General features: G+C 44.6%; 2 protein-coding genes across 11 annotated transcripts in view; one reads left to right on the forward strand and one right to left on the reverse strand.

Moving 5' to 3' along the window:
- The window catches only part of LOC126419883 (trichoplein keratin filament-binding protein), a 791,911-nt gene that overhangs the window by 695,848 nt on the left and 70,517 nt on the right, over nucleotides 1–25,546 (reverse strand). The window lies entirely within an intron of this gene.
- LOC126419882 (protein piccolo-like) overlaps nucleotides 1–25,546 on the forward strand; it is a 225,270-nt gene that overhangs the window by 162,230 nt on the left and 37,494 nt on the right. For all 4 annotated transcript variants that reach the window (XM_050087135.1, XM_050087133.1, XM_050087134.1 and 1 more), the window contains 3 exons: nucleotides 13,746–13,930; nucleotides 16,521–16,635; nucleotides 19,481–19,674. In XM_050087135.1, the coding sequence (XP_049943092.1) occupies nucleotides 13,746–13,930; nucleotides 16,521–16,635; nucleotides 19,481–19,674 (494 nt within the window). The remainder of the gene's footprint in view (nucleotides 1–13,745; nucleotides 13,931–16,520; nucleotides 16,636–19,480; nucleotides 19,675–25,546) is intronic.

Raw genomic sequence — 25,546 nt, forward strand, 5'->3', positions numbered from 1 at the left:
CCGTGTTACGATGCAAAGCTTTCCTTCTGGAGTGATACAGTCCTGAAGTTAGACTGACCAACAAGACTGGGTCGAGAACATTTCCCCCCCGCAATTCGACGTATCATTTGGCTCCCCCACCTCAGAAAGAAGTTGGCTTTCTCTGGGAAGAGTTTGACTGAGAAACTGCACATGGCACGCACATAAGCAAAACTGGTTCGTCTGTCGACCATGGAGCCATATATGTATACATTTCCAAGCCCTGAATTGCATCAAGGATGGCCAGGAACAGCTGGTGAAAAATCGTGGGGTCAACAGTCTATTGGTCCAAAGAATAGATCGGAGAGATTCTAAGACAGGGTACACACTATACACACTATGGGTGCATCTGGAACTACTCCCTGACAAGAGCCTACAGTGGGCGAAGTTGGAATTAAGAGCAGAGACATTTATACGAACTGCGATCGACACTCAGTCCTGGGCAGCTATTGAGAGAGGTGGATCTCCACATCAGGAAAAAGGACACAGTAATTCGGATGCTCATGGGAGTAGCATAAATGTTTCACATAGTTCAGCAGCAGTTGTTCTTGCCTGATCTGTAGTGGCGGGACACCAGTCTCTTCGAGCAGGTTATTCACTGGGTGCGTTCAAAAGGCACCCATCGCAAGTCAGATCGCACAATGGTGCATCGAGTTCAGCATCCACAATGCTGAAGGCGATGCCAAGCTGTACGCCAGGTTACCATAATCAAGACGTGACAGGACCAGAGCTTCATACAGTCGCAAAGGTGTAAAGCAGTCTATGCCCCAGGTAGGCAGCAAAGAGTATTAAAGTGTAAGACACATGTTCCATTATGCTGGCGAAGATGACAAGAAAAATTCTGGTTGTGGATTGACAGTACAAGGGCGACAGAAGTCCATGGCGCTTGTCTTGGTGGCTAAAAGCAGGAAGCCATGTTTGACAGCCCAGGACTTTGCTTTCAAACAGCACCTTTTAGTCTGCATTCTGCAACACCTACAGTGGAGGAGCACAGTAAACGCAAAAAAACGTCAACATACAGGAAGCGTGACACTGTGAACCTCTCAGTTGCGGCCAGACGTTGATAACTACTTGAAAAAGGGTAACATTCAATACAAAATCCTGTGGAACCCCATTCTCTGGCATATGGGGAGTACTGTGGGAAGCACAAACTTGAACAAGGAAAATGTAGAATGACAAGAAGTTTTAGACAAAAGGTAACATGGATGTGATGATGCCATGTGTTGTCATAAACTTTTTGCAAGTCGAAGAAGACAGCAATAAGGTTACGATGCTGGGCAAAAGCTGACTGGGTAGCAGATTTTACAGAAACCACACAATCAGCAATAGAACGGCCTTGAGGAAAATCGGCCTGGGACAGAGACAAAAGACCCCACGGCTCAACGTACTAACACAACCATTGGCTTACCATACATTCTAGCAACTGGCAGCGAGCATTAGTAAGGCTAATAGGGTGACAGATGTCCATCTTAAGGAAATGTTTATCGGTTTCAGCACTCTGATAATCACGCTTTCTTGCCATTGAAATGGGAACTCACCTTTGCACCAGAGACAGTTGAACATTTGGCTGTGGATGCGGTCTGATCCTGGAGATGTGTCAGGGTGAAGGGCTAGGGCACTGAGGAATTCCCATCCAATGAACAAAGCATTCTATGGCTACAGGTGATATGTAATGAAAGTTAAGATAAATCGCTCAGCATGCTGTTTGAAGACACGAAATGCAATCTGATAAGACACAGAGGCTAAAGCATAATGCAGAGCAAACTCTAGATGTGAGATGATCAGAGCTTTGTACAGCCGCAAAAGCATGAAGCAGCCTATGCCCCAGCTAGACAGCAGTAGTATTAAGGTGTAACCAACATGTTGGCGAAGATGGCGATAGAAAGTTCTGGTTGCGGATGGGCAGTACAAAGGCGATAGAAATGCATGACATGTCTTGGTGGCTAAAAACTGGACGCTGGTGACAGCACCTGGATCAGCGTAGATACCACACCATTCAGGGAGACACCCCGTACAGTTTTGAGGGAGTGATTTCCATACAAGCATCACAACTTTGCCCAAACCTGCAAAGAGTGACAGACCTGGACACAGCCAAAACACTTTGGAAATCCACCATCGCACAGTCTTCTGACGGGCGGCTCCTGAGGAACAGGGGATCCTTAAGTCTACTAGTGATAGAATAGCAGCAGATATAATCTAGACAGCTGCATCAGTACCACCATATGGGGAGGTGCTTGAGGCAACAACGGAGGCAAAGGCATCCCAGTGGGCACTGTTAGGATGCCACACTGAAGATCAAGGTCTAGGAGCAACATTTCAATAGCTTTTGCACGGCCAGTGGTCGTAGTTGTAGCCCACAAAGGTTTGTGTGCACTAAAGTTACCCAAAATGGAGGAGGGTTGGGGGTAGCTAAGAAATCCGTACAGGCAACGTATTGTGATGCATTTTGCCATCGGGAGGGAGATACACATTACAGATGGTAAAATCGAGAGACCTCCTCACACAAACAGCCACAGCCTCCAAAACAGTTTCGTGTGTCACTTGTTCACTGCAGACAAGAGTCCAGGACATATATGCAAAGTCTCCTCAATGCTCAGTCAGTCAGTCAGTCAGTCAGTCAGTCAGTCACCTAGATTCTTAAAACAGCCCAATAGCTGTGGAGGGTAGGGGTGCACAATGTTTGGGGATCAAGTTTCCCGGACAGCAATGCAGAAAGCAGGGGAAACACGTAAGATACGTAGTGGCTCAACCAGGCTGTGGAAAAAAACGCTGCATTTCCACCGGAGAATCACGCTATCAGTATCTTGTGGGGGCATGAAGGGACCAAAGACGTAGGTCATGAACTAGGGCCACCTCGTATCACTGATCATGAGGATACGGCATCAATACACATCAATTCTGAAGCAGGTTGTGTGTGTGTGTGTGTGTGTGTGTGTGTGTGTGTGTGTGTGCGCGCGCGCGCGCGCGCAGGGGGGAGGGGGGGGGGGATCTGGTGTCACAGGGACCTCCAGGAATTCCGTTTTGGCGACAGAGTGGGAACAAGCAGTGTTGGGTGGTATGAGGACCACTAGAACCTCTATCATGTTGGAGGTCTTCTTTTTGTCCCTCTTCTCCTTGGTTGATTTTTAGGTCCACAAGGGCCTGTCTGCCCTAGTTTCACAGATATGAGGAGGAACATGAAGCTCTTACAACCAGCAACCTGTGGCTCCTTCAGCCACCGGCTGGTATCCATTACAGATCCTTGGGTTACAGATCAGCAGAATCCTGGGAAGGGAGCATCCCGTGGGACTCCTTCCTGCCGACGTATACTGGAAGGGGATGTTGCTTCTCCAGCTGGGGGTTTGGGATCGACGTTCCCCGTGGCTGTGGAGGAAACAGTATGAGGAAGGCCCCTATCCAATGGCAGAGTATATGTAGTCAAGTCCTCAGGCCCGATATAGAAAGTACGAAGGGCAAGGGTACTGTCGCTAGAGAGGATGACAATGCTGTAAACACAGCAAATGCATTATCATGCATACTGTATGCAAACATTTATATTTCTTCTTGGCTTCCTAATACACGTGTTGATCAAGTCTCTTGAATTCTCTTTTTGATCTGGAAAACTGTGTAATCTGGTGAATAGGGAGATCGGTGCTTCCTGTAGTTGACATAGATATGGGAGGGGCACAAGGAACGTTCATATGCAACTGATGTCCAAAATCCTTGCAAACAGGATTGGCTGTGCAACACAAACACATCTGCCCAAATATCATGCATTTCAAGCACCAAAATGGAGGGGGGCAGGGGGGGGGGGGTACACACAGTATCACATCACACATTTGTTTGTGTGGCCATCTTCCGCAGAAGCTGTTAACATCTGTTGTTATAGATTATCTGTCTTGAGCTGACTGCGATGTAATGAAAAAGAATTACACCAGATTCGTTTCGCTTTTATTTACAAAGCATCTTCTGTGGTATTCTGTAAATTGGATACACACGTTTGTACATTAGTTTTTTGGTTCTTTTAGGTTAAAAAAGGGTTTTCTTTGTGAAGTTGGTCTGAAAGCTACTTACGGTGTTCCTTTACACAGTCTGCATCTTCCCCTCTTGCCAGCAGTGGTTGGTGTCGACAGGCTTCATTTCATATCTGCAGTCTTCGGCATTTTGCGTTTTTCCTGTGCTGCACTATTTATAATTGACTTTCTTAACAGTTTTTCATTCATCACTGCCACAGTGTTTCACACACACACACACACGCGCACACACACACACACACACACACACACACACACACACACACACACACAAAATTATTTCATAGGTTGGCCACACTCACAATGTGAACGAAAACAAACGAATAGGCATAAACACTGTGGCAGTGATGAATGAAAAACAGTTAAGAAAGTCAATTATAAATAATGCGTCGAAAGAAACTACGCAAAATGCCGCATGCTGCAGGTATGAAATGAAATCTGTCGACACCAACCACTGCTAGCAAGAGGGGAAGGTGCAGACTGTGTAAAGTAACACAGCAAGTAGCTTGCAGGCCAACTTCACAAAGAAAGCGCTGTTTTTAACCTAAAAGAACCAAAAAATAAATGTACAAACGTGTGTATCCAATTCACAGAATACCACATTAGATGCTTTATAAATACACTCATCAAAAAAAGTTTTGCATCACGCCAGTTCACAGGACTCCTGAAGACAGACGTTGACTGTGGATACTGTATCACAGACACAGTACCTTTGACTGTTCAGAGATGTCACTAAGCCCGCCCAAAGATGTAAACAACCATGCATGAGCAGCGCCTATTAAACAGAGGGGGTCTGACAGTCGATCAGTTCCAGTCATTCCACCAGGAAGGAGGTACACGGCTCGTGTTGTCTACAGTTCAACCATGTCTAGACGGTCAATAACGCGGTTCGATCGCATCCGCATTGTTACTCTGTGCCAGGTAGGACTCTCAACAAGGGAAGTGTCCTGGCGTCTCGGAGTGAACCAAAGCGATGTTGTTCAGACATGGAGGACACAGAGAAACAGGAACTGTCGATGACATGCCTCGTTCAGGCCGCCCAAGGGCTACTACTGCAGTGGATGACCGCTACGTAAGGATTGTGGTTCTGAGGGACCCTGACAGCAACGCCACCATGTTGAATAATGCTTTTCGTGCAGCCACAGGTCGTCGTGTTACGTCTCAAACTGTGCGCAATAGGCTGCGTGATGTGCAACTTCCTCCTGACGTCCATGGCGAGGCCCATCTTTGCAACCACAACACCATACAACGCGGTACAGATGGGCCCAACAACATGCCGAATGGACTGCTGAGAATTGGCATCATGTTCTCTTCACCAATGAGTGTCGCACGGCCTTCAACCAGACAATCGTCGGAGACGTGTTTGGAGGCAACCCGGTCTGGCTGAATGCCTTAGACACACTGTCCAGCGAGTGCAGCAAGGTGGACGTACCCTGCTGTTTTGGGGTGGCATTATGTGGGGCCGACGTACGACGCTGGTGATCATGGAAGGCGCCGTAACGGCTGTACGATACGTGAATGCGCCTCAGACCGCTCGGCTAATCCCGAGCGGCTTTACACTGCTACTGGAGGATGATAAATACAGGAATGTCACCCAGCTGGTCACAGGCAAGCAGCGACCGATAGTGCAACAGTGTCAGCGGCATTTTAGCGAGATATTCGTCTTCATGGACAACAATTGGCGTCCCCATCGTGCACATCTTGTGAATGACTTCCTTCTGAATAACGACATCGCTCGACTAGAATGGCCAGCATGTTCTCCAGACATGAACCCTATCGAACATGGCTGGGATAGATTGAAAAGGGCTGTTTATCGACGGCGTGACCCACCAACCACTCTGAGGGATCTACGCTAAATCGACGTTGAGGAGTGGGACAATCTGGACCAACAGTGCCTTGATGAACTTGTGGATAGTATGCCACAACGAATACAGGCAAGCATCCATGCAAGAGGACGTGCTATTGGGTATTAGAGGTACCGGTACGTACAGCAATCTAGACCACCACCTCTGAGAGTCCCGCTGTGTGATGGTACAACAAGCAATGTGTGGTTTTCATGAGCAATAAAAAGGGCGGAAATGATGGTCATGTTGATCTCTGTTCCAATTATCTGTACAGGTTCTGGAACTCTCGTAACCGAGGTGATGCAAAACTTTTTTTTGGTGTGTAAAAACGAAACGCGTCTCGTGTAATTCTTTTTAATTACGAGTACATTGCAGTCAGCTCAAGACAGATGACCTATAATAACAGAAGTATTACATCGGATTGATACACCATTACATTGACCTTTTCAGGTAATTGGTTGGATTCAAAGGTCAATATGAGGGCCTCAGTATTAACAGTTGTCGTTTTGTCTCTGCTGGATACGATGGACAAAATGCACACCCCACTAACACTAACTCATCACTGGTCTGTAAAAGGAGGTCATTGTGGAAGATGATACCTTACACTGGTAAAAATGTTCAAATGTGTGTGAAATCTTATGGGACTTAACTGCTACGGTCATCAGTCCCTGAGCTTACACACTACTTAACCTAAATTATCCTAAGGACAAACACACACACCCATGCCCGAGGGAGGACTCAAACCTACGACGGGACCAGCTGCACAGTCCACGACTGCAGCGCCTCAGACCGCTCGGCTAATCCCGAGCGGCTTTACACTGCTACTGGAGGATGATAAATACAGGAATGTCACCCAGCTGGTCACAGGCAAGCAGCGAACGCGACTTCTCCCAAACCCGTCCTCAAAGTATTCAATAACGAATAATGGCTTTGTGGTCATCCCTGTCAGTCGTAGAACAAACTAAGTATTGTATTTATCACCTTGTCTCTTAGCCTTACGTTCTTCCTACAGTGCAGCAGGGAAAGGAAGCATTTTCGGGTCATACCTCTCTTCAGAAGAGACTGCTGGGGCTGGGGTCACCAGCAGAAGAAAGTTTAATTTCATTTGCGAGTCATTCGCCTTGGTGCCATCCATTGGAACACGGGATCACCCGATGAGTGTCCCTTGGGTCACAGCAACGACTACCTGGTCGTTTAACCATTGTCCGGAGTTCCTGTGCCCAGCCATGATGGGCACTTACTCCTTGTCGTACATGGGGAGTTCCCAGCTCAGGCACCAATAGTGCGATCTCCGTGTGGTCGGGGTGCTACCACCATGCAGGAACTTGATGACTCCTCTCCACCATGGGATGAGTATCTTGTTGGGCGTTGGGTGTTTTACTTTTGCCAGAATGGAAGAGTGCAAAGAAAGAAAGGTACAAAAGGTGGAGTGTACACTATAAAGGGCGAACTCTCCCACATGATCTGCACTCCTGTAAAATATGGAAGAGAAATGGTAGGTAATACCCAACAATGCAGACCACGTAGTTAAGAACGGAAAGTTGTATACAGTGTCGGAAGAGAAAAAACACACATGTTCAAAATTGTAAACCAAATCCAAGCATGGTCGGCACCAAGAAGACCCCCCAATTGATAGACAGAAGGGAAAAAGTTATAGCATGACAGACGGACTTGCAACACGGAAAGACAACTACCATTTTGGCCAAAAATGTACTAAAAAAAAAGTTGAGAGCACACTGGGAAAAGGGGCGGGGGGTTGTCTACAGAGAAAACTTTAAAAATTACTTGCGTGTCCCATTTTAGAAAATTACTGAAGTGTGTTAAACTCGTACTAAATAGGACTTACAGGGAATACTGAATGTATACAAAGAGCGGCGCGAATAGTCACGGGTTTGTTTGAATATCGGCTGACTCTTGAAAACAAGCACAAATTATCCCGCAAAAGCCTACTTACAAATTTTCAAGAACCAGTATTAAATGAATAATCTAAGAATATACTTCACGCTCCTGCATCATAAAAAAAGCTTATTGCAACTATTCAATGTCACTACAGCTAGTCTCATTGAGTGCATTACAACATACACTCCTGGAAATTGAAATAAGAACACCGTGAATTCATTGTCCCAGGAAGGGGAAACTTTATTGACACATTCCTGGGGTCAGATACATCACATGATCACACTGACAGAACCACAGGCACATAGACACAGGCAACAGAGCATGCACAATGTCGGCACTAGTTCAGTGTATATCCACCTTTCGCAGCAATGCAGGCTGCTATTCTCCCATGGAGACGATCGTAGAGATGCTGGATGTAGTCCTGTGGAACGGCTTGCCATGCCATTTCCACTTGGCGCCTCAGTTGGACCAGCGTTCGTGCTGGACGTGCAGACCGCGTGAGACGACGCTTCATCCAGTCCCAAACATGCTCAATGGGGGACAGATCCGGAGATCTTGCTGGCCAGGGTAGTTGACTTACACCTTCTAGAGCAGGTTGGGTGGCACGGGATACATGCGGACGTGCATTGTCCTGTTGGAACAGCAAGTTCCCTTGCCGGTCTAGGAATGGTACAACGATGGGTTCGATGACGGTTTGGATGTACCGTGCACTATTCAGTGTCCCCTCGACGATCACCAGTGGTGTACGGCCAGTGTAGGAGATCGCTCCCCACATCATGATGCCGTGTGTTGGCCCTGTGTGCCTCGGTCGTATGCAGTCCTGATTGTGGCGCTCACCTGCACGGCGCCAAACACGCATACGACCATCATTGGCACCAAGGCAGAAGCGACTCTCATCGCTGAAGACGACACGTCTCCATTCGTCCCTCCATTCACGCCTGTCGCGACACCACTGGAGGCGGGCTGCACGATGTTGGGGCGTGAGCGGAAGACGGCCTAACGGTGTGCGGGACCGTAGCCCAGCTTCATGGAGACGGTTGCGAATGGTCCTCGCCGATACCCCAGGAGCAACAGTGTCCCTAATTTGCTGGGAAGTGGCGGTGCGGTCCCCTACGGCACTGCGTAGGATCCTACGGTCTTGGCGTGCATCCGTGCGTCGCTGCGGTCCGGTCCCAGGTCGACGGGCACGTGCACCTTCCGCCGACCACTGGCGACAACATCGATGTACTGTGGAGACCTCACGCCCCACGTGTTGAGCAATTCGGCGGTACATCCACCCGGCCTCCCGCATGCCCACTATACGCCCTCGCTCAAAGTCCGTCAACTGCACATACGGTTCACGTCCACGCTGTCGCGGCATGCTACCAGTGTTAAAGACTGCGATGGAGCTCCGTATGCCACGGCAAACTGGCTGACACTGACGGCGGCGGTGCACAAATGCTGAGCAGCTAGCGCCATTCGACGGCCAACACCGCGGTTCCTGGTGTGTCCGCTGTGCCGTGCGTGTGATCATTGCTTGTACAGCCCTCTCGCAGTGTCCGGAGCAAGTATGGTGGGTCTGACACACCGGTGTCAATGTGTTCTTTTTTCCATTTCCAGGAGTGTATTTATAAGACGAAACTGAATTTTGGTTTTAAAATCAATTGACACCCATTGCTATCACACGCAGTTTATGATAGGGACGCAATTGCAACTCCAACGCTATCTGCACAGTGTTCTTATTTCACAGCACGTTGACGGAAGCTCATTGTTGAAACTTCTCCCTGGCGATGCACAACCACGACCCTACTGAGTGCACATCACAGATGATAGTTTGTTTTTTACGGTTGCGCCACCAACATCAACACGACAGGGGGTTGTTATAAAGCATAAGCACTTTACAGATGAGTCTCACACGCATTACTCATTCATAATCCTGTAACGTCTGCAGATTCATCTTTGACCGTTAGTTCCTATGCCAAAATACGGTAAATTTAGGATCATGAATGTTTACATCTGGTATGACACATTACGGTACAAAACTAATGCAAGGAATTCCTATACGGAAATAACGGTCGGTTCACAAACACACTCGTGACGTGACAGTGCCGTGTCTAGCACATGCATCTTCTAGGCAAGTAAGAAATATTCTTGTCAGACTGTGACTTGACAGTATTCGCTCTCGCCCGGCGAGGCCAACAATACTGTCGCCTTCGGTGTTCTGTAATCGTCGTATTTATTGCAGACAATGTTGTCGTCGTCTCCGTAATGTGATTATCTTTCACGGGCGCGCAGCATGAGTGTTGATGTTTTCCCTTTTTCCATTTTTACAGTTTGTCGTTTTATTTAATAACAGAAAAATGAACAGCAACAAAGCTTATCGAGTCAGTGACAAGTATCCCACGCTACATGATCTGTCCAGTCCAAAGTACACGTACGCGAACTTCAGAATTCCATCTAGTGTGAAATTCGAGTGAAAATGAAGATAAATGGTACGAAATTAATATTTATCGGTTTTTAATAGCAGCATCTTATGAAATCAGATTATAGATATAAGCTTTTTTTTTAACGTTGTTCATCAGTGCCGTGTCTAGCACATGCATCTTCTAGGCAAGTAAGAAATATTCTTGTCAGACTGTGACTTGACAGTATTCGCTCTCGCCCGGCTGCACACTGCGTATTCCTAATTTACACTTTCTTATATCTAGGCAATTCATCAACAGGTTGTCAGAACGTAAGTATTCAGTGAATACGTTTCTTGAGGGAAAGGCAAATCCAGTTTTTGTACTGTGTCATCTCCACTCATAAACTCCACTGGCGGTGTAACGTAACTCACTGCATTTGTATTGCATTTTTAATGAAACTACGCAGGAAGCAATTGGTTAAATATATCGAATCTACTGTTCTGGAAAATCCTGAATCCTCCTAATGTCAAGTCTAAATCGTAATATCGAAAGTGATTTCTGATGAGCTTTGGAACGATTCAAAACGCCAGCTAAAGTGATGCATCCAATTATCTAAATTAACTGCTACATAAGGTTTCATCATATATTCTTCAACTACAATATCGCATGGAAACCGAGTACCAGTGTCTATCAGGATAATTTTCTGCAGCATTCTCTGAATTGGCAAAATGTTCATCACCACTTTTGCCGAATGCTCAGACATCAACTGCAACATAGCATCATAGCACTGTCACGGCAAGGTTGTGTGCGAATGAACGTCAATATGAGACGAGGAGTCACGGACTGGTCAAGGTTCCGTCACGTCATGATTGGTTGTGAATGGATCTTAGACAACTTTTTGACTTAGGATTGCTCAGTGATCGGACACTAATCCAACAAAGCCGTACGACGCAATTATATAACAAAGACCCACCCCTCGTACGAACATCACCACCTACACAGAAACTGGGATCCAGAGAAAACTTCCTGAGCAGTACAAATCCTTTCGATATCATATGTAATTCATCTAGTCTCCATCTATGGCGAGCTACGCTCAACACATCATAAAGCATGCGTGGTCCGCCCTAAAGGAGCCCTATCATCTGGCCAAAATCTGGATTGGAAATTTGAGAAACCCCCTGGATTAAGAAGCAGAGTAGAACAAAAGTAATCTATGTCAAGGTGGAACTTCCTTGGGGACCATCCCGACCTGCGAGACTGCAGAGAGCCACAAATTATCCAGGACTTGTTCTTCTCAGTGGAAATCTTTATTTCGCCACATAACATGTTGCCGAACTTGTATATTTCTCGAATGAAAAAATTTAATAAATTTTCCTGATTGATTAATCGCCGGCCGAAGTGGCCGTGCGGTTAAAGGCGCTGCAGTCTGGAACCGCAAGACCGCTACGGTCGCAGGTTCTAATCCTGCCTCGGGCATGGATGTTTGTGATGTCCTTAGGTTAGTTAGGTTTAACTAGTTCTAAGTTCTAGGGGACTAATGACCTCAGCAGTTGAGTCCCATAGTGCTCAGAGCCATTTGAACCATTTGATTGATTAATACCGAAATAACAGTTCATTTACTAACGTTGCTAACCACTTTTCTTAGCGTTTCCTGTTGTTTCAGTACTCTGGCTTACGTGTAAGGAGCGATCAACAAGTTTCCGTTTGAAGGTTACATTAACCTCCTGCCTACATGTCGGTGCTTACATACCCGCATGGTAGTCGCGCTGGGTTACATACACGCTGCAGCAACGCCCTCAAACGGAAACCTTTCGATCGCCCCTTACGTAATTTACAATGGCAGTTGTTATCATCTAGTGTTATTTTAAAAATATGCTTTTTTGTTGCTGTATGCAAAATGAAAGGCATAAATGTATTTAAAAATTGATTAAAATAATCGACAGTAGTTGAATCCTTAGCGTAGAAGTTCGTAATATTAATGACGGTAATTTAAATTCTGATAGTAGCAACTTTTCAAAAAAATTTATTTCAATTCCATACTTGGTAACAAATTGAAGTGTTTGTTGATATATGGCCACTGAGACAAGCTTTTTAATAAAAATGACGTCTTACTAATCGCATGAGAATGCGAGCATTCATAATTAACGAACATTTAGTTCAAAAATAGGAAACAGCAAACAGAACACGACGCACTTTTTTTTGTTTCTAATGACCGAACAGTATCGCCGATGTATGTATTTTTTTTTATTTAACAATATGGCATTTCACATGTCTGCATCACGCTTTAATTTGTATGACCAGTAATTAAAAATAAAAAGTATGATTTTAATTAAAAATTCTGATTCATACTTGTTACTCTACTTTTCCATTTGATAATAAATACAGAACTTAAACAAAAGTTGTTATCCTGCGAGGTTCGAACCATCAACATTACAGTTAGGCAAATTGTACGCTACACACTCAGCTGCTGGGCGATTACATTAAATGATAGCAAATGTTTTATATTTAACAGCGCTCGGAATTTTTCTGATCTCCAAAGACGATTTTATCGAGTTATTCTGAAAATTGTGTCGTGTTGCTTTAGGAAAATGGTGTCAGAGCTCTAAGTTTCATATCATGTAAGTGTGAAGAAAATCGAAGGGGACTAGCTCTCCTTGTTAGTCAAGCGTGGGGCCCAGTTTCACAGTAAAAATACGTAGTTAACTATCAATCTTTTTAATAAAATGGTTACACAGGGTGTAATAATAGTGTATGCTCTATGGGCCAGCCACGTAACCGCTTTGCGCCATTTTGTCACAACTTTTTCGACGCTTTTGTGGCTCTCGCATTTGCTGGGCACTGGTCATTTTGGGTTTTCTGGATTCCTTTCGACGCAAATTTTCCTCCGACTTGCGTTTTCTGTAGTTTCGAGCATTCTTAAGACATCTCATTATTTTGTAATTTTCTATTTAACACCGATTTTCACTAATATTCCGGTGAATATTTTGTAGTGTCACGAATATTTTATTCTGTCACTGTGCGTCCTATTAGTGATTCTCAAGCTCATCACAATGACACCGGAATCAATGCCCTACCTAAACGTCTTTCCAAGTGACGCCTGTTTATAATTGTACACAAAGCTAATTTGTAACAATCACGCGCATGCGCCTACACTAGTACGACGACGTCCCAGGCAAAACAAATACTGTGCGAGAAACACGTACATACAAGACCTGTCCGTTGACTGAGTGTTCGTGCTTTACTAGTCTAGCGTTATTAGCGATTCAAATCTCAAGTATTCGGTCACTCGAGAAAGTTCGGCCGACGAGATAATGCGCGTTTCCGCGTCACAAAATGTTTTCGTTTCAATACACCCGTTTCCCTGTTCACATTGCTCGCCGAGGTGGCCTGCAGCAGGGACAATTCATTACTAGAGCGACGTGATGCTCGCGCCTGCCCGCTACTCACAGTGCCGCCCCGCCCATTTCCCGAGTCGCAGAACTACTTGCATTTGGCGGTCCGCCCGAGCGTCTCGTCGCCAGCCGGGCCGGCCGCGGCCACTCACCGCCAGTCACCACCCAGTGTACAGTACCTACCGGCTGTTGCAGAGCCGCCGACCCAGCCACTGCCCCCAGAGAAAGCCGCCAAGCTGGAAGCCCTCCGCAGCCGGCCCCGGAAGCGGCCCGACTGGGGCGCCATGATGAAGGACATCGAGCACGGCAGGCGCCTGCGGCACGTCCAATGCAACGACCGGAGCAGCCCGCTCATCCCCAAGATCAAGGTCAAGGACAAGGTGAGCCACGACCTGCAACAAGTACCAGTCCCCCCCCCCCCCCCCCTCCACGAGAATACGACGAACCTACGACTCCCCAAGTCCCGTCCACTCTTGTCCGTATTGCACTACTGACGTACGAGCATGTCTTCGATTACCTGGAACCTGTACTCCATCGGGGCAGTACTCATGCGTATTGGCCTATTTACACGGCAGGTTGTATCCTACTAGGGCCGACGTGTCCAATGGCCAGTACACTGACCAGATGTGGCCTAGAATATCGCGATCCAGGGGTTGAGACATTCAGGATAACCGGAACCGCAAACAGCCATCCTGATACAAGTACTCCGTGCTTTTCCTTAATCGATTACGGCGAACTCCTGGATAGCTTTTCTTACGTGGGTATGGCTGATTTTCATCCCTATGCTTCATTTACTCAAGCTTTTACTTTGTTTTTAATATTCTCATCGTCGAAGGGATGTTAAATCCTTATCTTCCTTACTTTTTTCACGAGTCATATAACACAGGGTTTGTAACAGAGGTGACATATACTGTGTAATTACTAAACTATAACTACCGACTAAAATTCACACACCAGCGATTAATGTTGCGCTGTTTTCATTACATTTAAGTACAATTATTGTATTGCGGCCAAGCACGATGCTAAAGCAAGAGATGGAGCTGTATAAAATGAAAGCACTGTTCCAGTAACTACTACAATTACTAAACCAGAACTGAGATGTGATGACTACTTGGACCAGTTATTATGAAAAGCGAAACAGTGTCAATAGCTTCCAATGGGTAGGTACCAATCAGTGTTGAAACATTCCGCAGCGTTGAGAACATGCAACAATGTAGACTCGATCCACTGCACAGAAGAAATCACTTCAGAATCTAGGTAGAAGTTCGTTCCTATGGCAAACGTACGTGCCCAACTATGCAGAAGAATTCAATCTGACGTTTTAGACCACTCTACATTTTCCACTTGGAATGCTGATTGGAGCGACGGAGTCGCTTATCACGACAGTAATTCGAACAGTTCGCGGAATCACCAGTCAGTGCTAGCGCTACGAAGGTCCGGAGTAATAATAGGTCATCCCTTATGAGTAATAACGTGACGCCTCAGTGCTCTGGGCAACCTGCGCTTGTGGAGATGTAAAAAATCGAGATTCGAGCAATGACTAAGTACTTTGTACAGAAATATATGGAAGCAAAGGAAATTTCACGCTGATTTTCAGAACACACTGGAGACTCTGCTACTTCATATTCACTTGTTACTAAGTGGATAAACAAATTTAAATTGGTCGGGACAGCTAATATGATGCTCCACATTTTCGTTGGCTAGGACATGCCACTGCCCCAGAAGTTATAGCGGAAGTGCATTAAATTCTCATGGAGGATCGTCGATTGAAAGTGCGACAAATTTTAAAGCTTAGGGGTATCTTCTGCATGGGCACACCACATTTTTTAATAGAGTAATTGGATATGAGAAAATATCTACTAGATGGGTGCTGTAACTCTTAAGGCAGGATCAGAATTGTATCACAATGGAAATGTTCGAACAATGTTTGCCCGTTTTCAGAACAACGAACAAGATTTTTTGCATTCGTTTTTTGATCACAAATGAAACTTGGGTTCATGCCCGCCCACACACAAGTGTCGCTCCCATGCCAAAAAGATGTGAACTACGCCGCTAAGATAAGAACTGTTTGCTCACCCACCTTATTCGGCTGATTTGGCTTCGTGAGACTTCCGTCTCCTCCCCAAGCTCAAAAATTTTCCTCGATGGACGCAGATTCTCTTCAAACGAAGATCTGAAAGCCAATGTTGACATGTCCTTTGCAGGCCTGAGGAACTAATTTTTGAGATGGGATCAAGGCATTGGAACACAGATGGATAAAGTGCCTTATTGTGTACAGACACTACTTTGAAAAATAGAAAAGTTTCTCCGACGCAAGTTGTTTCTTTCTATTCCATTCTGAAAACTTTTCCAGCACCTCCCGTAACTCTCATTGGGCGCGACCGGGAAGTAGACATCTACTAGAATAGTCCCCATTTTGGAAACACGGCACACAGTGATCAATGACATATTTTTGAGTTGACTATAGCGGTAATGAATGAACAGCTGTTTCAGGTGCTACTTCTGTTGACAGGTATCCTGTTGTGGAATTCTGCGCTCTCTAAGACCATCCTTTTCGTCATTCAAACTACCGTTTGTTATATCTGCCAGTCTTCCTACACCTTTAACTACGGCAGTTCACGAGTAACCCCCAGCTGCGGCAGCTTGCGAGATAGAGGCAACATTTTGAAAGGCCTTGCGTCCTTTTAACAATCAGCAACTGAATTCTACAAGTTATTGTTTAAGATCACAAGCGAACAATACCAACAATGCAATAAGGTCGCTGTATCCTTTTATAGGTTCACAATCTGGTCATAATTTCATGGTCATACAATGTGTGTATCCTGAGAATAGAAGCAAGATATTAAACTCTGGTATCCCACGCAGAAATCGGGCAGATGTTGTCGAGTGCCAACAGTAATACTGTGTGGAGACTGATCGATTGTTGGCTGTAAAAGGGCGAAATCTGAAATGCTACTGTTGTGTTCGCAGTTCATGTACGAGTCAGAGAAGGACACAGTGCACAACCAACTGCTGAAGGAGATCCAGAGCGGAGTCAAGCTCAAGAGGGTGGTCACCAACGACCGCAGCAAACCGCAACTCGATGGTAAGTAGTAGCACGCTGTCTAGCTCTCACAAACTGCAACATACAATCCGCCACACACAACGTCACTAGGGTGCTTAAATTCTTCTGTTTTGCTCGTAATACATACCAAGGGCAACACGATAACTCTACTGGTAATAACACTTTTTTCAGGAAATGGTACAACCATATCTAAGTCTTCTAAAATGGTAGAAGCTTTTGGCAACAGGCTTTTGATGAGTTCACGAACCTTACAGACGAGAAGGAAAGATTTCTGAAGTACATGAAAACTATTGTAGCGCCTAAAATAATTCAAGGCAAAAAGTAACAAGAAAGCTTGTCGCTACAGGGGGAACAAAAGTAAACACTGAGTATACTAAGTTTTGCCGTAGCTTGTTTAAGCTTTAAGTGACTGAGCGACATAATTATATAGCGCAAAAACTGACTCGATATCCCACTCTCCTTCCAAACAGGAATGCAGAGCCTCAGCACCTGATCAATTCACTGTGACAATAATAAAAGCACGTAAAATTCGAAGCAGTGCTTCAATGCGCAGCAATCAAAGACGAAGAAGGGAGGAAGGGGGAGGGCGAATACGATTAATGCGGCATCAATGAATCCGCACTCGCACTCGCGGCGATGTCAAAACTAATCCCTATGCTCTAGTTTACTTCAGTCCGGAAAACCTTCACCTCCGAGGATAAATAAGCGAAAAAGTTCGCATCTGGCGTGGCGAGGGCGTAACCACGAGTTCTCGAAACGCTGGTCACTACATATACTTGTTCTGAAAAGTGTGGCAGAACTTTCGAAATAAATGGCTAGATCCACCACGGTGTGAAACGTAACGTTCTCAGCGTACAGTACCATCGCTTTAAAAGTACGCACTGTTATAACGATCACACGAACAACGTGAAGGCGTACGCCTTCCCTCCCACCTCCCACACCCACACACCCACCCACACACACACAGTTTTATAAAATTAAACAGGTTTCTACAAATGTGATCAAATATGTGACGAAACATTAATAAGACGATGGTTTCGGGACTTTTACAATTTACAAGTTGACTACATCACATCACACACTTGCGGTGTTCTTGAAGACAGAAAAAAACAAGGGCTTAGTTTACAGCGGCCAGTCTTGTATATGTGAAAAGCCTCATTCTTGCGAATATTTTTTTCATTCTTTGATTGCGTACTCGCGGAAGTATCATATCTGTTACAGTAATTGTGAAAATTTACACTTCTGTGCTGTTGCATAAGTATATGGGTAGAGAGGCAAGCATTGGAAAAAAAAGAAAAGAAAAGAAAACACTGCAGTGCAGAGAATGCGGACGGTACAATTCTGTTAAAACAGAAAGAATATGTTTCTTAACGAAACAATCGTACACAACAATGTTTTTCCGCCGCTGCAGAGTCTCTCAGTTGCAATAGACGCTAAGTTATTTGCGGCTAATCCCTTCCCTTTTCCACTCCTTTCGTAAATAAGTAGTAGCGAGAAAACAATCTAGCCGATTATCTGGGCACTATTTCTGTAGCACGCGGCCCGGGCTCTTGGCTCTGTCTCTTTAGAACACTTTCATCCCACTTCCCGGCGTCTCCGCTGTAAAACATCTGTGCTGAGGGTAAGTAGACCGCGCCGCTTTGTCAGGAAACCTAACCACACTATCTGCAGAGCTCCCTGAGCAAGTGGTAGAGTCGAACTAACACGCCAAAAGAGGTGCCAGTGCAGGAAATTAGACCGGATGTTTTAAAACGTACGAGAAGTTAGTTACGTATAAAACGAATTAGCATGGTGCAGAGTAGCGAGGTGATGACATTATTTTTGAGCAGGCCTACTTGTTTTCGTCAGATTTAGAGCACATATTTCGTTGACAGCTGTTTGGAAACAAACCAAACAGTAAGTTGTAGATAAGTGCCTACCAAGGTGTTAACGCTGTACGTCACAGTCATTACGGCGTTCTCTTTGTTTATCACTTTACGATTTGTCGGTACATCTTAAATTTCAGCGATACTGTCTTGTCTTATTCATTGATGGCGCCGGAAAGCATCGCTAGAGCAAGGTACTGCGTGTCCCGTTCACCGTCTGGTTACAGACAAAACACCCAGCAATGAAAACTGCGGTCTACACCCGACGAAGACAACTAGGGAGGATGTCGACGTGTTGTGGAACGGATATCACGATATTAATTCGCCTGAAGACCAATATGGTGGAAAATTGAAAATTTTTAGCCTAGAAAACCTAAAAAATTACATCACACCATTTCAGATGAACTATGGCTCGGAAAGGGTTAAATATTTCTCTAGTGCCCGTATTGCTAGGAAGTTAGCAAGCCCAAGATCACCAGATTTAGCACCAGTAGAGATCTTTCTACGTTGCTATGTGAACAATTTGTTAAATTGTAAACCAGCGGAGAGAGTGGATGATCTCGTACCTCACATATCAACAACGAAAACTGTAGTAATACTTTTATCACCCTTCAGTTCTTTCTCAATAGGCATTGCATATGAAGCTGCAGGTGAAAAGTTTAGGGCAATACAGTTATAACAATAGTTCAATATTAAAATGTCCTCAAAAATACAATGGCTCGATCTGTAAATTCACTTACTGTAATGTGAAGGTAAACTGCCGCAGATCGCATACTATTTGATTTACTGGACTAGTTTCGCTTTTCAGAAGCGAGCATTCTCGGATGTTCCTTGCTTTGGTGGCAACACGAGAAACGTTCAAAGCTTGGCGCCATTGTCAACACAAAGTGATGTGAGCTGGATCGAGCAATTACTGTTTGTCGACTTCACTTTGCTCGGCTGGCGACCATTTTGCACCTCGCAGCAGCCTCACTCCTGCACTTGTCTCGTGTGTGGCCCAGGACTGCGCAAGTTCCGGCGGCAGATGACCATCGAGGAGCAGATCCAGAAGGCCGAGGTAGAGCCTGACGCTGCGGAGCCGGACGAGCTCGACGACATCGATAAGGTGCGCGACGACCTGCAGTCGACCAAGCAGATGCTCGCGCTCGAACTCCGCAACAAGGAGGCAGTCGAGCGCGAGAACAAGCGCCTCCAGGTGAGTGCAGACTTCCCAACACTGGGGGCCGCCAGCAAATGCGCATCTCTACAAGACGCGCACTTTGTAGGAGCACCGATTAGATATAATGAGTCCTTTCCATATAATAAACAACTTGCTGCGTCCCTCAACACACACATTAGCGTGCTCTCAGTCGCCCTTCGTATTATTTGGCTTGAAGAGAAGTATCTTACGCCTAGGCGGTCCCTCAATTGCCCTCAGATTGCTGAGGGCCGTAATAGTCAGCCATTCCACATCACAGTGGTTCAAAATTTGATGTCGCAGCTGCAATTTTAAGTCTGTACCCGCTACTCCAATTTCAAGTTTGCCTCACGTGGTTGCTTCCTTAGCTAATTGTCAACTAACTCAATTCCCAGATCATGTGGCTCGATCACATGGATGTTGCAGTGGATCCGGAGCTGTGAAAGCACTTGGATAGTAGCAATTAAAAAGTTTCCGGGGTCACACTGAGATATGTTTTACAAGTAGCTCGTGAAGTCGCTTCCAACCAGGAAGTTCTTTGTTGCTAGATTTTCAATGTATAGCAGAGATCGTGTTAAGGCGACCAACTCTGCAGTTTTTACGCTACGTGCACTCAGCAGAGAATATTTCTTGTGGCACCCTTACGTGTGCAAAAGCAAAACTAACCCCGTCGTTGACTTTCGATAAACCTGTGTTGACGCATTTGGAGTTGGTAGTCATCGAGGATTGAATGGATCAGGCGTGTGGTGGGGTCAGTATTTTCTTAGGGCCATGGAAAAGGTCCATCCGAATCACAGTACACACCACAGGGAGCGCCAAGAGTGAAGTCCATGAACGCAGGCAACAGGGGGAATTGCTCCTTACACAGAGCCTCCAATCCTACCCCACCTGATGCACACATTTTTGAGCGATTTGTAAATACTCTTAACTGTTGGCTAAAACCGAGTCGAGTAATACGCACAGGTAGGCATCTAATGGATTGTGACCACATGGTTCACCACCAGTTGCTAGTATCTGACCCTCAGTGGCGCAATCCGAGCCTTCACCAAGAGGCTATCTACAGGGCTAATAGGGAAGGTTCCAGCTGTCAACTGCATACCACTATGGTGACGAGGGTATAACAAGTTCAAAACTAATGATGTCGTCAACCTGTAGGCTCCACATCCATAGTCCATGTGGAGTAAGATCAAAGCTTTTGTAAAATCACAGAACAGTGTGGTCTGTGCTCCAGGAAGTGCTGCTGAGAAATCTGACAGTATTAGGTTCCCTCATGTAATCTGCCTTGAGCTGGTGTACATGTGGTAACCATGTTAGCCTACTATGAAATTAAAGGTCTACAAATTTAAAATTTTCAACGACGTCAAGTAACAGGTCACCGAGATAAAGTTCTGGGTGAGGGTGCACATTTCTGAGTCTACAAAAGTGCATAACGCAAGTTTTCGTGGGGGAAAACTGATATCCCTGATTCAGGGTGCAATTATGTACTTTCTGTATGGCTCCCTGAAATTTGCACTCTGTGGTGTGCAATGATGTGGAGCTGTAATACAGGCACAGATCGTCAAAATACAGTGATGGTGAGACTGTGGGTCCCACTACAGTCACAATACTACTGATGGCGATGGGGAAGATGGTTACGCTCAGAACCTGTCCCTGAATTTCCTGTATTACAGTTTCCTGTACATATTGGTTTTTGAGGGCTAAATCCAAGGTATGCAGAATAAGGTTGGACTTATTACACCCAAAACGGTCAGACGGATAGGACATTACTGACAGAAACTGATAAGCAACCCCAGGAGTCCAACTCAAACAGTTGGTATCGTTCGTCTTTCACAAGTCAAAGAACACAGAGATTACGTGTTGGCAAAGCACAAAAGCATTGCGCATTGCAGATCCGAGACATCTCAGTTGGTCTGTGGTGGACCAGAGTGCCCTAAAACCACCTTGAAATTTCGATAAATGTGCTAAGGCTTCCAGGCGCCAACATGCTCGTGCGTTGACCATTCTTTCAAATAATTTAGACCCCATTCGTTACAGAGATTGGTCGATAATTAGTCAAAGATTCAAAAACCCGAAGATGTGTTTTATACTGTCGCTGTTAATATGTTTAAGCATCTGGTTACGGATCTGTCAGGTCCTGGAGCTGTGTCTCGACACTCTGAGAAAGAACGACGGAACTCCCATTCACTAATGGAGCAACTGTGATTCAAGGCCTCCTGCATGGAAGGATAAATAGTTTTCTGCGCCAGCGCCTTCCAGGTCACTAAATTAGGATGGTGGTTACTATATGCGGACACTTGAGTGAGTTGTGGGGCAATGACCTTGCGATCAGTACAGATGTCGCCACTGAGGGAGATGCCACGAATTGCTGTACAGTGAGTGTCCGCAAAGGCGGCCGAGTTAAGCCCATACTTGAGACGATGGAGTGTGGGCTTCCCCAAATGTACATACTGTTCCCAACACTTGCGCTTTTTTTTAAAATTAAAAACCGCGCCTTCGCTTCGACGTCGCAATTAAATGTTACGTGAAAGGATGGCGTTTGTGTACTGAAGTGCCCTTTGACGCGCTCTGATAGCTGCAGCTATTTCTCCACACCACCACGTCACATTTCTGGCAGGAAGTGCCTGATGAACAGGGTATTGTTCCTTCCACAGCGTATACCGAGTGTCCCCGCTATCTTGTTCACCCAAAATATCTCTGGAACAATAACAGCTATTGGAAAATGACTTTCACCGGTATCAATGTAGGGCTGGGGCCCATTAATGTACATATTTGGAACCATTCTAAAACGAAAGCATATGTGTTTTTTTAACACAAACTTATGTTTTTTTAAATGGACCTCCTATATTTTTTCTTCAGCAATCCATAGCATGACAAAGCACATACACTATGGCGTTGATTGCATCGCAATATTCCCATTACATCCCTAGATATTGAGAGGCGAAGTTGACGCTTGAAACACCCGACATGCGCTGCTAGTGCACGTCCTGGGGCTCAGGCGTGAACCGCATGCTGCCCGCAATCGCGATGTGATTGACATGTGTAATCACACCTCCATACTTATCAAGAGGTCCGAAACAACGGTAAAACTTTTAGTCCACTTGCTCGTTTCACTAAAACCATCAACATGAATTTTACTATTACGAGTGAATGATTAACTGTCACTTGCGCTAGATCTACAGTGAAGTAAAGTTTTAACGTTGAACGGCGTTACCTTTTTAGTAACGGATTAACGATAAGCGATGTTAACTTTGTGACTAACGTTGCGGTACACAGACATGTTACAGAACCGCATCACCCCTAGCCTATGGGATAAATACCTGCTGGAATGTACAACGTTAATTCAGGATGGCAGCAGACCGTACTATTCGTTTCGAACCTCTTGATAAGTATGGAAGTGTGATTACGCATGTCAATCACATCGCGATTACGGGCAACATGGGGTTCACGCCTGAGCCTCAGGACGTGCGCTAGCAGCGCATGTCGGGTGTTTCAAGAGTCAACTTCGCGTCTTAATATCTCGGGATGTAATGGGAATATTGCGATGCAATCAAGCCATTGTGTATGTGCTTTGTCATGCTATGGATTGCTGAAGAAAAAATATAGGAGGTCCATCTAAAAAACATAAGTTTGTGTTAAAAAACAGATATGCTTTCGTTTTAGAATGTTTCCAAATATGTACATTCATGGGCCCCAGCCCTACATTGGTACCGGTGAAAGTCGTTTTCCAATAGCTGTTATTGTTCCAGAGATATTTTGGGTGGACAAGATAGCTGGGACACCCTGTATAATCGTGTCAATTGTATCTTGTACCACTCCTTCGATATCCTTTGGAGGTGAAAGCTTGCTAATTTGAGATGTTACATACTATTACCCTAGTTAGCAGGTGGACACGGAACAGCCACAGCTTCTAATGCAGTATTCAGTGGCAGCTGCTTACTGAAAGAGTCGGAGTATATGAGTGTGCAGACTTCCCTCTCTGTGTTAACAGTATTTTTGCGTTGGGATCTGTAATTTTTAACAACAGGGAGCTGAGTTTCTGAGAATCATGTCCAGTGAAATGCCACGCCGACTGCACGGTAAGTAGCTGTTAATCGAAGGAGTTCGGATAGTTGGCGATGGTAGCCGTTACAATTCCACTGAAAGATCATCAGACTGGGTTCTGAGAATGCAGCAAAGGGGAAATGGGAGTATAGATTATTTTTCTGTTGAGTCATCAGTATTCATAAACTCGACCTCGAGAGAGAGAGAGAGAGAGAGAGAGAGAGAGAGAGAGAGAGAGAGGGGGGGGGGCCTGATGTACCATCTCCTGACTGAAAAACAGGCACTGCCATTTGGCTAGGACCATGAGCTGAGTGCCTGTCATCGCGCAACATGTGGATTTTGGCACAATGATTGCAAAGTTTGGCGTTATATGGACTGGGAGAGAGAAAAGAAAACCCAGGAATATAAAGCACTTGATCGTATGTTGCATCAAGATTATAAGAAAAAGTCTGAATGACTACAGAACTGATAATAATAACTGTAGTCATTCAATTTTTTTCTTACAATATTGATGCAACAGACGATCAAGTGTTTTAGATTCCTGGTTTTTCTTTTCGCTCTTGAAAATTGAACATATTATCAAATAAGGCGGGTGGAGTCGTGTGAAGTTAGCACCCTTTTTCGAGAAATATACATTTTTTTCAGAGTTCTTGATAGATATGGCATAGTTCTAGAGTTCTTTGTACAAAATTTCAATAGTTCTGCAGAATTTAGCGAAGAAAACCACAATATTCGAAAAAATTTTCGTATCGAAAACGTTCTTTGGCAATTTCCGCAAAATGTAAATAAGTACAAGAGTTCTGAGCACAGTTCTGAATAGAGCTCCAAGAGTTCTTTCGAAAATCCAAGTAACATTTTTTTGTGCAGCTAATAGTTTACGAGATAATTGCATTTTAATGAGAAAATCTTTTCACTTACTGTGAAGTTGGCACCCTTTTTTCAGAAATATATATTTTTTTCAGAGTTCTTGATAGATATGGCATAGTTCTAGAGTTCTTTGTACAAAATTTCAATAGTTCTGCAGAATTTAGCGAAGAAACCAACAAAATTCGAAAAAATTTTCGTATCGAAAACGTTCTTTGGCAATTTCCGCAAAATGTAAATAAGTACAAGAGTTCTGAGCACAGTTCTGAACAGAACTCCAAGAGTTCTTTCGAAAATCCAAGTAACATTTTTTTGTGCAGCTAATAGTTTACGAGATAATTGCATTTTAATGAGAAAATCTTTTCACTTACTGTGAAGTTGGCACCCTTTTTTTCAGAAATATATATTTTTTTCAGAGTTCTTGATAGATATGGCATAGTTCTAGAGTTCTTTGTACAAAATTTCAATAGTTCTGCAGAATTTAGCGAAGAAAACAACAAAATTCGAAAAAATTTTCGTATCGAAAACGTTCTTTGGCAATTTCCGCAAAATGTAAATAAGTACAAGAGTTCTGAGCACAGTTCTGAACAGAACTCCAAGAGTTCTTTCGAAAATCCACGTAACATTTTTTTGTGCAGCTAATAGTTTACGAGATAATTGCATTTTAATGAGAAAATCTTTTCACTTACTGTGAAGTTGGCACCCTTTTCTTCAGAAATATATATTTTTTTCAGAGTTTTTGATAGATATGGCATAGTTCTAGAGTTCTTTGTACAAAATTTCAATAGTTCTGCAGAATTTAGCGAAGAAAACAACAAAATTCGAAAAAATTTTCGTATCGAAAACATTTTTTGTCAATTTTCGTAAAAATTAAACTTGTACAACAGTTCTGAGGACAGTTCTGAACAGAACCCGAAGAGCTCTATCGAAAATCCCAACAACATTTTTCTATGGCGATAATGGTTTGAGATAAATTGATTTAATA

This window comes from Schistocerca serialis, chromosome 9 (assembly GCF_023864345.2).
Source record: "Schistocerca serialis cubense isolate TAMUIC-IGC-003099 chromosome 9, iqSchSeri2.2, whole genome shotgun sequence".
NCBI lineage: Eukaryota > Metazoa > Arthropoda > Insecta > Orthoptera > Acrididae > Schistocerca > Schistocerca serialis.